General features: G+C 44.2%; 1 protein-coding gene across 1 annotated transcript in view; it reads left to right on the top strand.

Moving 5' to 3' along the window:
• LOXHD1 (lipoxygenase homology PLAT domains 1) overlaps nt 1-14,889 on the top strand; it is a 148,504-nt gene that overhangs the window by 60,724 nt on the left and 72,891 nt on the right. Inside the window, exons 15-21 of the mRNA XM_057367815.1 lie at nt 6,899-6,975; nt 7,811-8,007; nt 8,341-8,533; nt 9,332-9,492; nt 12,251-12,521; nt 13,123-13,277; nt 14,640-14,773. Of these exons, the coding sequence (XP_057223798.1) occupies nt 6,899-6,975; nt 7,811-8,007; nt 8,341-8,533; nt 9,332-9,492; nt 12,251-12,521; nt 13,123-13,277; nt 14,640-14,773 (1,188 nt within the window). The remainder of the gene's footprint in view (nt 1-6,898; nt 6,976-7,810; nt 8,008-8,340; nt 8,534-9,331; nt 9,493-12,250; nt 12,522-13,122; nt 13,278-14,639; nt 14,774-14,889) is intronic.

Genomic DNA, 14,889 nt, shown 5'->3' with positions numbered 1-14,889 from the left:
AGCCTRGCTGTTGGTCCATGACTGGAATTTTCTGAGCACAGCTTAATGCTTTTTTATTTATTCATTTTGTTCATTTATTTCTTTGTTTTGCTAAGCCTGGAAGGAAAGAGTGTGTTTTGGGAGGTTTAAGACACGGTTAACTCCCCTTACCAAATGAGCAGCAAATCTGGATTGTGAGCTGCTCARCAATCAGCTCAGTAATGCAGAGAACTTGCAAAAGGCAAAACACAACCTTCCAGTACCACATCCAGTGTCACTGCAATTGCCTGCTGCAGAAACACACTCTGCTGGTGTTGCTGCATGTGTGGAACGAGGCTCTGGTCCCTCACATGCRCATCCCATCCTTCTGGGAGCAATGGGATGCTGTTTTTGTGTTGGGAGCATGCAAAATTTGTTATGCTGCCATCTCAAGAGCTCCTTGCATGAGGGGAAATGCATATCACACAGACAGAGACAGTGTCAGGGCAGAAGGCTGGGAGTTACCCCTGTGGGTGGGTCATAAATGCATTCCTCTCTTCCCTAGACAATSGAGTGGCCAAAAGCAATGTGCTGTGCTGAGGCTGCCTGTGGGGAGCAGGATGCTTGATCTGTCCTGGCACTAACTGGGGTCTGCCTCAACACTGAGGCAAAAACTAGAGAGAACTGGGTTAAAAAATTAGGGATTAACTCCAGTGTAGTTCAGGRTCTCACTTACCCTCTCAGGATGTCCACCCTGCAGGGTGGAGGTTCACTGAGCTCCATTTGACACCACCATGTACCYGTTCTAAAAAATCATCTCCCAGGGGCAAATGGAATAGAAAAACTCAAATTATTTTGAAATGGCAGACAAAAGTAAAGCCTCTGAGCTGGTTACTTGTCCCTTGMCTTGAAAGAGCTCCACTATAATGAGGGGAGTCAGCCAAACACAAAACAGGAGCCAGCCCCAGCCYCTTGGCGTTGCTAAAGCCATGTCACATCAGAGAGCAAACTCACCGGGGAGACAGCACGGAGCAGCAGATGCAATGTCATCTCAGTTGTGAAAAGCAAGCCAGTCTCTCCCTACCCAAAGAACAAACAGCCAYGCAGTCATTGCTGGCTTTTGATCCATATTTAACAACCATATGCTTTACTGAGTTAAGCAAGCAATCTAGACAGGTTTCTCCTTGGACATGAAGTGTCCACGTGAAGCACTGCTTCACTCAGACTCCTCAGAGATATTTCTGTGTCTAACTGCAGCGTGCAGCTGGCTCATTTTAGAGATTTCCTTTTAGAATTGTCTCCTTATGTGACTTTTAAACTGGGAGTCTTCCATGAGCTGGGAGTGATGACCCCCCTTCCTGTAGGTTTACACCTGTGGGTCAGGAACACCAGTGAGCATTCCCCTCAGGCCAGGGACGAAAAAAGGACGGAGAGAAAAAAAATGCAAGACCTCTTCCCCAAAACATTCATGGTGTACCTTCAGACTTCAGGTCACCAGAGATGGAATTCCACTCTTCTTATCTTTCTAAATGTCTCTTTTCCCAAGTGATATCAGTGTTATTGGTGCGGCTTTATTTGCTGTCCTTGTGCCAGCATTATCTCTTCCTCTCAGATTGAGAAGGTGACATGACTGATCGCCACCAAGCACAGGGACAGCTGCTCCCTCTCGTTCCCTTTGGTGCCCGTGTCTCCCMCGAGACCGCGGCATCATCGCAGAGTACGGGTGTCGTCATGGACTCTGCAGAGATCTGAGGGCGAAGGTGCTCACCCACTGCATCCTCCACCTGAGGGACAGACACCTCCATGGCCTGCAGTGTTTGGATGTTCCTGTCCACTCCTGGAGGCCAAGGACAGCCCATGGCCTCGCTGCTTTGGCAGGAGCTCRGGGAGTCCTGCTTCACCCACCCCTTCAAAGATTTGTCCAAGAAGGGGTGATATAAGGGAGAATAGTTAGAGATTCCATCCAAGGGGCACACCTGGGAAGATTCTCTTTCTGCTTGGCCAGTGGACATGCTCTCACTGCTTTCATCTCCAAGATCTGATTAACTTTCACTCTTCTACACAGTACGGTTGTGTGGTCTGGAGAAAACACCTTTTGCTGCTGGGTTTGTCCCAAAAACTCCTCCCCTGACCTTGTGACACTCAGCTGCTCCTGTGACAGCAAGGGGACAAAGTATCTTCCTGCAGAAACACATCTCACCTGTGCAGAGAGCTCCACAGGCTCCTCACCTGTGCAAACCCGGCTGCAGCAGCACGTGGGGAGCAGATATTCTATCCAAAAGCTGCCCAACCAGCTTCCCCTCTAACTGACGTCTTTAACTCACCCTTATACATCTTCATTGCATGGAACCTGTTGAACTCTCTGTCCCTGTTATTTACATATTCATATGCACGAGTGTTTTGCCTTTTAATTTGAAATCTTTTCTGTGACTCCATGGGATCATCTATTACTTGGTAACCACAAGAGCTCTGCAAGTAGAGCTGTCTTTGTTGTACCAGGGAGCCAGAAGAGATAGAGAGAAGCTAAGTGGATTAATTGTGAGTTTGTGTCAGATTGAAGATGAGAATAGAGAAATAACAACTCCCAGGCCTGKGCTTTCAACTCTTTAAACAGTTGGCTTAGTGTCAGTGATTTTAAAGTGGTCATTTGATCTGTGCTTGCAAGAAGTAAATGCAAGTTAGTTCCCCAAGCATTATTTCCAGAATTACTAGTACATCACTTGGATGCAGCACTATTCCTCCCTTACAACAAAATGACATTATAATATCCACGCTTTTAGGAACTGAATACTGAATCATTCAGTGGCATCACTGAGCAATTTTTGCCTTGTAATATCTGATGTGGTTTAGGTACTGCGGTGTTGAACACTGCAGCAAAGCTCAAAATTAACGGAGCTCACCTTTTGCCCCAGAAATGGAGACAAACTTTTCTAAAGATCAGGACTGAGTGCTTCTGGTTTCATTTTTCTCCTCAAAGCTCTCTAGAAGTCCAGGAATGGACTAGCTGACACTCTCTAAAACAGACTATTTTTTATAATATTTATATCCCAGACAGAAATGAATTTTCAATCAGACAAAGTCGTGAGTTCGTGATAGGATAGAATTTTACATGCCATAAATCATTACAACTCCACTGAAATCTTCAATGGTACGTCATTAAATCTTTTTTCTAAGCATATGGCTCCCACCATCCTAATTTTCCTCCAGCACAAGCATAAGGGAACATTATTAATTCTCTGAAGAACAACAGGCAGGCCATGAATGGGATGCTCTAGGAGACTCCTGCAAAAGAACATTTATTCAATCAAATGCCAAAAAAACGTTCATCATACAAAGGAGCCAGAGAAACCTCCTTTTCTTGCCTAAAAATAAACTGAAATGTCTATCTCTTTTACACATTTTTGTATATAGGTTATATTTAAAGGCACACACAAATACATACGTGCCTCTGAATCGAATGGAAGTGCCAATCATTCTAATTGCACTCAGGCTGGATTTCAAATGCCATTTATTATGTCAGACCATCTTTTTTCCAGTGGTCGCCTGACTCTCCGATCCTATAGAAATTATTTCTGAAGTGGCTTTCATGTCATATTTCTGTCCCCTTTGATTTATACTGGTCATAAAATATCTCTCTAAAATCAAAGATGTGACACAGGACATGACTGCACCCTTGCAAAATACACAGTGGCATGTGAATTGCATTCACTGAAATCATACAGGKGCTCTGATAAAATAAAAGATTTTGACATGCCTTTTGTAGCAGGGGTRTGATGGCACTGCACTGAAATATTTTATTTTCTGCAGCCAGATGTGTTTATTATRTGTCAATCCACTTGTGTTCGGTGTAAGACTGCAAACCCCTGCTCAACAATATGCTGTAGGAATTATACCAAAATGGAAATTAGGATATTGATGCATATGTGATGAAGGGAAGGGGTGTGGTGGCATTGCCCATCCAAATATCTCCTCTATCACTAATATTCTTGAGAAAGCAGTGCTTCTGCCACTCCTSGATATTCTCCTGGATGAAATAGCACAAGGAGCCTTAAGCCATTTCTGCTGATAAACCTCCCTCTTCCTCCTCAKTCCAAGACATGCTCTTTCTCTTACTATCAGTATCTACCATATTGGTGGAGGGAATTTCTTTATCTCAGCTGTGTGCTGCTTTTCTGATTCGCTTGTCTCCTCTGCTCTCCCTGCTAAAGCAGTAACCATTTGCTGTGCTGCACACAGAGATCTGTGGGATCTTTCTTGTGGGATGTATTTTTATCCTGCCACCTCRGCACAGGAGAGACTCACTCAGATTTATCCCAGATACCCCCAAAACGTCAGCAGTGAAGGTGACAGAAAACAGCAGCATGTCCACTGGCAACAGAATCAGCCGCTTTCAGGGCACAAAAAAAACCAGAGGGAGAGCAGAAGTGTGTCTGCCTTGTGAGCTTCTGCCTTCCTGGAGGCCATGCTGAGGTCARTGGTCCTGGGGTGGTGGATTCAGGCTTGGATTTTGTGGGTCCCCCCCTGTTAACATCCATGTGCACAGAAGCATCTTGATTTTTGGGATGACGAGATCCCCTAGTCATTGGATACCTGTCCAAGGATGTGAATCCTGAGCCCGCATCAAGAACTGCATGGTACAAAGGTATTAAGGACCAGTTCTCACAGGTAAAAYAACCCCATCCCACCCCAGCCCCAAAATATGAATAAATACTCCCTTTCTTATGACAACGTGATGTCTTAGCATGCTCTGAGTGCAATCTACMCTTGCTCAATCCTTGGCATCAGTTTCATGGTCTTCCCCACGGATTTCTCTGCTCCTCTATCCCACARCATCCCTCAGCCTCCTCTGAGGCACAGTACTGCATCTGATGCCCTCCCTTGGTGCTTGTGTGACCATCACCATGTTCACCTGTTCATCATCTCCATGCTGACCCCCTTAACTGTTAGCCCTGTCCCAGACCTGCACAAGGACACCTTTAAAGAGASAAAGGGCAGAATACGGGGTAGAGTTCGTACCCGACAACCTCCCAGAGCTTAGAGGGAAGCTGGGGCTGGAAATGTGTGTCTGTGTGGTGGGACCCCTCTGCACCTCTTTTGCATGAGAACACTGCTGCTCGTGCTTCCAGGACTGGCTGGCTCTAGTTCATGTTTGGATTTCTTTCCTGGTGCTGGTTTTTTTTTGCATGGATTCTTTGTGCTTGTTGTTTTCCGCCGGTTGGGAGGAGAGATGAGAAGATTGAAAATATAATATTCCTTCAGATGGATGAAGTGGAGATGTACCATCCTTGGTCTTCCCAAATATCTGGTCCAACTGGTGATGACTGTGAGCTCTGCTGGATTTTTATCAGCGAGGTGCCTTAGGTTTGATCCAGCTCTCAGCAGGCATTTGTTCGTGTCCCCAAATCCCCGTTTTAAAAGCCATATTCTGATTTCCCTACTTGCTGACTCACTGTCAAAGTCAAAGATGGAAACTTTGATGGGGAGAACGAGTTCCCCTCTTTTGTGGCACAGGGGTCAGCCAAGGACAAGGTGTGTGTCAGGGTGGCACTGTGGGGAGCTCACAGGGCACATGGGCCACATGTGGAGAAGCAGATCTGCTGTGGTCAGGTGTGGCCACCTTTAAAAAGAAGCACTTTCTGGGGATTTGTTTTTACTCCTCCCACTTCTGGGAATTGTTAAAGCCATTTAAATACTCTGCATGACCCGCCAGAGAGTGCTCATTTGTCCTTTTCTCGCCCCTGCTGATTTGAGACAGTATTTTTAGCTGCAAAAGGCGCTGCTGCAGATAGTGGGTACCTGGGAACAATGGGCATTCAGGGACCTGCTCCTGCTCTCACAGCACCACTGTGGGAAACCTGACCCTAAACAGATGCTCACAGGAACATATTGAGTGCTGCAGCAGGCTGGGTTTGGAGAGGAAAGCCAGACATTTCTGCCAGGGCCCTGGCTGTTGTCACACAAGGGTTGCTGTTTGGTTTATTGTGGGGTTGGGGCTGTAAATCCTTCATCCCTGAGGTTCAAGGAGCAGCTGTGAAGGTTACCAGGTTAGCAATTGGTTCCCCTCTGTTTTGGGAGGGGACTTTTGGAGGATTGGAGGGGAACTTTTGGAAAGGGCATGTGAAGGTAGGATAAGGGGGAAATGATCTTAAGCTGAAGAAGRGCAAAGCAATTAGATATTAAGAAGAAATTCTTTACCATCAGGGTGCKGAGGCCCCTGCACAGGCTGTCCAGAGATGTTGTGGCTGCCCCATACCTGGGAGGGATCCCAAGGCCAGGTTGGATGGGGCTTGGAACACCATGGCACAGTGGAAGGTGTCCCTGCCCGTGGCAAGGGGTGGCACTGGATGAGCTTTTAGGTCCCTTCCAACCCAAACCATTTTGTGTATCTAGGATTTTCCTTTCAGAGTTTTTTTCCCTTGAGATCGTGCTACAGTTTACTTTGTGCCCAACCCCTCTTCTTAATTAGTCTATTTGGATCTTTAGTTCTGGGAAAGGTAGGAAATGCTGCCTTTTTGCCAGTGCCAGCTGCCTCCACATTCCCAGCCCTGACAAAAGGAATAACATAATTCATCCCCTCCCCTTAGCAGTAGAGGCTGCAAGTCTTTCTGGCCAATGGAGGTTGAATACACTGGTTCAATACACTAAGAGCTGAACGTTCACAGCAATAACTTGTGGTTGTGAAGTTTGTGCTTTTCAGACAGATGGACATCACGGCAGCGCTCTCATAGTCCTCTTCTTGGAAAAAAAATGGAGGTTTAAAATGTGGCTGCCATATGGTCTGGTCAAGTTTCTGCTAAGATAGCAGGGATACAAGAGCCCTACAAAAATATCTTTTTGACTGTGGTGTGGATTTGGGCTATGTGTGAAGCCAGTGTAGATTTTTGAAAGGTCTAACAGGTGCTAATTATTCAAAGATAACTTACTTCTGTTTGTAAACCAGATGGCTTGACAAAAATGAGGACGATGGTCAGATTGTCCGAGAATTAGTGCCTGCTGGGGAGTCGCCATTGCTAAAAAGTGAGTTTAGTTCGGAAATAAGAAGGTCTGGGCTCAAGCTGTAGATGGAGGTGTTTATTCGATTTATTTTTTTTTAATAATTCTTGTCAGCTCCCAAAAAATTCACCAAATTTGCTGGGCATTTTTTTGCCACTCYTATGCAAGAAGCTGCAGTAGGTCATGCTGCAAGAAATGACTCTGACTCTTAAACTGGGGTTTGTGAATGGGATTAATTTGTATAAAAGAGCATAATTGCAGCATTATATATGTAGAAAGAAACTGACTTTTAATAGGATTTGTTTAAGAACTGCTTTATTGTATATCTTTCACTGGAGGAGATCTTGAATTGCCACTGTTTTTGTAAATTCCATCAAATGAGTGAATTCATAGAAGAAAATCACCAAAAATATTATACTGTGCTTTTCTGAAGGACCAGGGCTCCAATATTACAACTTTCTTTAGAAAAGAGCRCTTGCAGAGTGCAGGTTGTTTTCTTTTTTGTTTTAGAAGGTCAAAGCTATTAAATTAAATTGTAAGTATAAAAACTGTGAAATAATCCCATTTGCCTAAGTGCATTTTTATGGCTTGGGTAATCACTTAACAGTGAGAGGGAGGCAYGCAGAATATTTTATGCTTACTAGCGTAACTGTTGGATCCCTCATTTTTTGGTGAATAACTCCAAGGTGTGACAGCCCCTCCACCGTGGCCCTAAGATGCTGAATGCACCAGTGGAGGGCACAGTCCTGTGTCTGTGTGTGGAGCCTGCCTCCCCTGTATCTTGTTTGAAGCCAATTGCCTGTCTGGSTGCTGGAAATGCCACTCACATTCTGTGTTCTGTGCATCGATCCCRCTGCAGATGTCAGTTACCACATCAGCGTCAAGACGGGAGATGTCCCCGGTGCCAGCTCGGATTCCAAGGTTTTCATCAAACTCTACGGTGAAAAAGGAGACTCCAGCAAAGAGCCTCTCTTRGTTTCTGATAATGATCTAGGCAATTATTTTGAACGTGCTCGAGTGGATGAGTTTACTGTAGATATGATGGATATTGGAAAGGTAAGAATTAATTACAGGTGGCTCTGTATTTTGAGCAGATGTCTGAATTCAGAATCAAAATAACACTCGGTATCAAATGTGATGAAAAGAACCTTTGACCTTCACACTGGATATTAAGAAACATGTTTTACATAGATTTTACACCAGCAATCCATTGTGCATGCTGGCATGTGAGGAGGGTTTTAAGTTTATAGTTAAATACATATATAAATAATTTACATGAACACGGTGGAAGAACACAGTGCCAGGCTGAGGAGATTGTTTTACACTAAGCAAATTCTGTTGTGTTGGGGTTTTTCCTGCCCTCTGGGTTTTTGTTTGCTTTTTTYAAAGATCAGCCGAATACTGATTGGACACGATAACGTGGGTCTCCGGTCCGGCTGGTTCCTGGCCAGYGTCCAGATCACAGTTCCAGTCCAGGGAAGGCTCTACATGTTCCCCTGCAACCGATGGCTTGACAAGAATGAGGCTGATGGCAGGGTGGAGGTGGAGCTCTACCCTAGTGAGATTTTGCCTATTGAGAAATGTAAGAGAACATGTGCTRTTTCGTACTTTGGGCTAAATATGTGTTGATATTCTTGAGGGCAGGGTCACCACTGTGTTAGACACTAAAACCAAAAAGTCACCACCAAAAGTCACCTACGAGCTTATATTGGTGAGGAAAGGAAAATTCTCTCCTCAAGTTTTCTAAAAGAGTTGGAAAAACATTGCAGAGRTTTTCATCTCCACCTCCTGAGACCATGTGAAAAATTTACATCCTGGGCAGCACAAAAGAGCACAAGACAAAGTACAAAAGCAATGCTTTTGCATTGCTTTTTTCTACGTTTATCTGCTCCAGTCCCTTCTTCCTTTTGTGCRCCAGCACGTGTCCCATCCTGTCTTTATTACCCCATTTCCTGGAAGAGAGAGGCTTTTTGATAAATAAGAGCCAAATCCCTRCTGGTCACTTGAATTTTATCAGTAGACCCATTTTCTTTCCAGGCTACCGCTAAAATTTGCTGTCRGATCCTGCTCTCTTTTATTCCCTCCTTTGTACCATGCTAAGGAGACCATTCAACCACTCTAAAGTTAGTACTGAAACAAAATTCCCTTTTAAGGCTCTGTTTTGCACCCCTCTGCCACCGGCTTAGTACTTGTAAAAGGAAAACTATTAGGTTAGTCCTCAGTGAAGAGTTCTGTTATCTCACATTTAGTTCGGATAAGAGCAAATGGTCAGCTACGTGGACATTTGTTAAGACAAGGTAATTTAATTTCAAACCTGAGCCCCCAGGAATGTTGTTATCTGAGCTTCCCTGCTGATTTAATTGCTTTATTTTTGGACCAGTGATAAACTATGAGGTGTCTGTAGTTACTGGAAACGTGCGAGCCGCAGGCACCAACGCCAACGTCTTCATGCAGATTTATGGCGAGACTGGCAAAACGGAGCTCATCATCTTAGACAACAGATCCAACAACTTTGAAAGGGGAGCCACAGATCTCTTCAAGGTATGATGAAGGCAGTCACTGTAACTTCTAAGAGGGGAAAGCAATGATCAGCCAAAACCGAGACATCAATGGAATAATTGGCCTAATGATACAAAAAAAAAAAAAAAAAAAAAAAAAAAAAAAAAAAAAAAAAAAAAAAAAAAAAAAAAAAAAAAAAAAAAAAAAAAAAAAAAGAGAACAAAGTTTCCAAGAAAATTGCAAGTCTGGCAGTATCTACTCTCCTCTATACATATTTTTTAAAGGTTTCTTATTTCTTTTATGGAGTTGTGTGTTTTGTGGGGGTCTTTCATCTTCCAAGGGGCTGCTAGCAAAGGTGTCATTGAAATTTATGATCTAATAGCAGTATTTGCTTATATTTCTTTTCAAAAGGATTTAAAAAAAATTAAGCTTTGGGCTTAACCATTTGGTACTGCCAACTTTTACTGTGTTGTTGGGGAAAAAATCCCATTTGTATATAAGAATATAAGGAATCCCAAGTTTGCCTGTGGTCATACACTCTATTAACCACAGGCATACTGCCAGCCCTGCAGAGGTTTGCAGCTGTAATTCCTGTGAATTACATGGATTTTTTAGTGCCTGTAGCACTGTTCCAGTGGGCACTGCACAGTCCTGGCTCTTGACGTGCACAGCTCAGTCCTCCAGGTTTTGGGATGGTCAGAATTCAGATTTATATTATGCAGCCCACTCCTCTTTCCAAGCAGCTCAGGAACAAAGGAAGTGTTTGCAGAGGTGAGAAATCTCAGACTTAACCCAGGTGAGAGAGCCAGGACCTTGGATAATCCAGCACCAGGTTCTGGGCTGGCGAGGCTGAGCAGCAGGTGTGGATCACAAGTGGTCAGCATCCYCTTCCTTTTGGACAAGCACTCTCTTCTGCCTCATTCACCTGGGGTTTCTGTCCAGGAAAAGGTCTGGGGGAAAGGAATGGTCCCAGCACTGATGTGGGATCAGAGCAAAGACAGGATGCTCTGTCAGGGCACGTCAGAGCCGCGTCCTTCTGTACTGAAGAAGAGACCAACATCTGGGCAGCGAGGCAGAGGGTCCAGATGGAAGCAGGATTTGAGGCACATCTGTCGTGTGTGCTCACAGCGCAAGGCTTGGCACAGCAGTGCCTGAACTTTCTCAAGAATTTGCATTCCCACAGAGGCTGGATCCATCTCAGCACAGTTGAGCTTGGAGCTAATTGCTGAAGCTCCCCTGAATTGTCAAGACTGGGATATCCTTCCTGCTGTCAGTGGCCAAACGGAGGTGCCTTTTATCCACAGCTTTACCCTTTTTGTAATGTGTGGCTTTGAGATCAGTTCACCACCCCCTGCCTAATTTTCTTGCTTTACCGAATGGAGTTACTGATGTTTATCCATTTTTAATGAGTTTTGGGGGATTTGAAATGACTAGTACCTTATAAATGTTTGCTTTTTAAAAACCCTCTATAATTTTAAGATWAGGCTTCTCTGATTTTAAAGGAAATAAGCTTTCTAAAATTTATGAGTAAGAGCTATTAGCCAATATCAGATTTATTATAAAGCCATATGTACAGTGTTCTGTTTACATAGCTGTGCTTATATCTTCTCTAGGATATTTACTGCCAGATTTGAAAATTATGCCCATTTCTGTGGTTTTTTGTAAGCACACAAGGCAGAAGCTCCGAAGCATTAATAACAGACCCTCTATCTCTTTCGCTATATGAATATTTACAAAAAGACACAGGCAAAAATAAGATTCTGTGAGYTACATGGTAATAGGAAATGCCATCAGTCACAGACAAGGCATACAGGATGATTACAGCAAATCTGAGGGTAAAGCCGTGTAAGGAAAGATACATTCTTTATGTCAGGACAGCRGGATCAATTTTAGTTTTCTGGTAAGCATCTTGTGTTCAATTGATTTTGTTTTAATCTATGAAATGCTTCTGGACTAAAACCTTACATGCCAAGTTCCAGATTTCAGCCTGAAGCAAATGTTTGCAAGTCTTGTAACATAAGCACTGCGTAGCAGGGCAAGCAATCATCAGAAACAAGTCATGGGTTGTTGAAGGATTGCATGGAGTAAAATCTTCTATCCAACTTCATTAAGTAGTAATCTGGACAGATAATCTAAACCAAGAAGGTTTTGTGTCTGCTGTGCTGATGTAAATCTTCTTACTGATCAGCCTTCTGCCACTGAAGCCCTGTAACTGCTAATGATTGTATCTTCTCTGCACATCAGCAAAGTGAGAAAATAATTCTCTAATTTTCCAGATGAGAAGGAAGGAGAAGGGCACTCCAAACCCACAGTCTGTGTCAGAGATCAGGTTATATGAGTTAAATGCCTTTCCACTGTGCCATTATTGCTTCTTGCTGGGTTCATATCCTGTGCTGAGTATGAAAGGCATCTTATTATTAATTTYCAAAATACCTCATGCACTGAGAATCTGTGAAAACCTGGTGGGGTATTATCGTATATTCATCTTTAGTGACGACAGAGACAATGCAGGTAAGGAGAGGAATGAGAAAGTAGGGAGCACAATAATCATGGTTTTAGCTCCTCTCCTCACCATGGTTTCTCTGAATGTCATCAGGCCAGACTTTTCAGATGAGATCTGGCAATAGAAAGTATGAAACAGTAAAGGAGGAAGAAAACAATAAAATTAAACTTGCATTTTAAAATTGTTCTTAGGTATTTTGGGTGATAGAGGAGGTGTTCCTCAKTTTTAAGAATGCGCTTTAGGAAATTAAGTGATTGTCTTCCAACTGCCTGAGTGGTGACTTTCCCTTGGTGGCAGAGAGAGGCTGCAGATGTTGGCAAGATTTTTAAAATCCGGATAGGCCATGACGGGTCAGGCATCGGGGATGGCTGGTTCCTGGAGAGCGTCACGCTGAAACGCCTGGCCGCGGGAGTGGAGGAGTCTGACAACAACTCTGACGAGGGAGAGGAGGCCAAGGCAGARGGAATGGATGTCTACACCTTTGTGGCACATCGCTGGCTGGCTAGAGATGAAGGGGACAAGGAGCTCGTGGTGGAGCTGGCGCCTGAAGGAGACGAGGAGCTGGAGGGTAAATACCAGCTGGAATGTGTGTGTGCACGTGTGTTTGTGTGCGTGTGTGTGTGTGTGTGTGTGTGTGTGTGTGTGTGTGTGTATCCAGCCTCTGCATGAAGGATGACACCACACTGCGCCACTTGGCAGGGCTATTTCGGGCCTCACAACCACACTGCGCCACTTGGCAGGTCCATTTAGGGCCCCACAACCCCTCTGTTGCCCCAAACCTGCACTGTATCCTCCTTTGATCCACCTGCTTTGGTGGAGCAAGCCAGGGAGGAAGTGGATGGTGGGTGAATTAAGGCAGAACATCGAGGAGATGGCCTGAAATTGGAATATCCTAAAGGGCTTTTATAGGATTCACCAAAGGCTGTCTGGGSCACTTGGTTCAAGGGTCCCAGAGGTTCCCACTGTGGCTGAGAGTCCAACAAGGTGCAACTATTGTTGTGGCCAAGGAGAGGGCTGGAGGAACACAGAGCTGCTCATGTTTTAAGATAGATGCCAAAAATGTCCGGCAAACTCTTTCTGTGCAGGCATTTTGGGTGTTGCACCATGCTTTGATGAAATATGGCCATTTCTGGGCTCCTTCTGACCGGCCTTTGCAATTTTGCTTGCAGAAAATGTGTACGAGGTCCGCGTCATCACTGGGACTGTGTGGGGGGCTGGCACRGATGCGAATGTCTTCTTGAGCATCTATGGCATGGAGAGAGGAGACACGGGTGAGCGCCAGCTGAAAAGGTCAAATAACATCAACAAGTTCGAGAAAGGACAGGTAATGCATCAGCTCCACTCACTCAAGTGAGCAGAAGGCTGGTAGGGTTCTCTTGGTTTGATGTGCTGCCCATTCARTATGGACTCTTCTTTGAAATATTTTATTTCTGAAATATATCATGTAAAGCAAAATGCCTTAAAGACATTTTCCAGGGGATATTAATTTGAATTATAAGCTGAGCACCAATTCCATGTTGGAACCACCTTCTGCATCTGCTTCTGGTCACAATGGTTCCTTTCAGGAATACTTAAAACTTACAAATCTTAAATTAATATCGGAGAGTATTTGTGGGGCAGTTCAATATGTATATATTTATATGCAAATACTATTCTMAATGTTCTGCCCAACCAGCCAGGGAATAAAAGCAATATTACACAGTGTGCTGTAATTACATTATAAACCAATCCAATTAAAGATCATCTCTTGTATGCTGAGYATTTGCTATAAAAAGTTTATGAACAATTAACAAGCTACTGTTATAGCCAGGGTTTTTTCAAGGAATAATTCTGAAGAACAAAAATATTATAGAAACAAAAAGCAGCTGCGGAAAACTTGCAACCACAGGAAAAAAAAAAGAAAAAAGAGGGAAAAAAGAGCCTAAGGTTGTTAAATAAGCTGTTAGCTGTGATTTATGAGCTTGGCACTGGTGAAACTGCAACCTGCACATGGTTCTTCATTCAGTGGGAAGAGCTCCAAGCTGCAAACTTAATGCTCCTTACTCTGGRGAGTACAAACCCAAAGTCTACCAACATATTAATCACATTAAGACATTTAAACTGCTATGATAACAAGCACCATCTTGTCACGCTAACAGAGCTAATAAATGATCATCTCAGTTGTGGTAAATGACAAAAGGAAGACATCCTGAAATATTTGAAACAGAGGTTGTGTTTTGGGGCTGKCCCGTGCAGAGCCAGGAGCTGGACTCAGTGATTCTTGTGGGTGYCTTCCAGCTCTGGATATTCTAAGATTCTGCATACAGGTACACAGAATAATTTCCATGGAGTCAATATGTTTTTGTACAGTTTCAGGTTAAATGTGTGGGAAAATGCTAAGTCTGAAAGGAATGATATTTAGCAGAGGGAAGCTGAAGTTACAGGAAGCTGAAACTTGACTAAGGTGAAGGAAGGAGAGGAGGGCTGGGCAGCTCCAAGGCTATTACTGCCTTGTAGAAGCCAAACATGAGCGTTAATGGSAGACCTCGCAGCTCTGTAGTTATTTCTGTACACCCACACAAAGAGTACAAAGAGAACATACAAACAGCTATTTTTTAATGGGCAGAAAGATTACCCTTGGTCATTTACTGCCTTCCTTTCCTTCTTTCTTGAAAACACAGCCATTTTCCTCTTGCTTCCTGTGCAGGTGGACGTGTTCTCCGTCAAAGCCATTGACCTGGGAGAGCTGAAGAAGCTGCGGATCCGCCACGACAACTCTGGCAACAGGCCCAGCTGGTTCCTGGAGAGGGTAGAGATCACTGACCTCAAAGAGAGCACCACGTGAGGATCCTCTTGTGCCCTTTCCGTGCGGTCAGGAATGGGGCCGCGTTCTCAGGAGCCTGCAGAGCCCTGGAGAGGAGGAGGAGATGCTGATGGGCATCACTGCAGAACCTCAA

This window comes from Malurus melanocephalus, unplaced genomic scaffold (genome assembly GCF_030028575.1).
Source record: "Malurus melanocephalus ecotype Western Australia unplaced genomic scaffold, MMel_1.1 scaffold_85, whole genome shotgun sequence".
Lineage (NCBI taxonomy): Eukaryota > Metazoa > Chordata > Aves > Passeriformes > Maluridae > Malurus > Malurus melanocephalus.
Note: the sequence above shows the minus strand (reverse complement) of the source record. Positions and strands in the feature narration are given on the sequence as shown.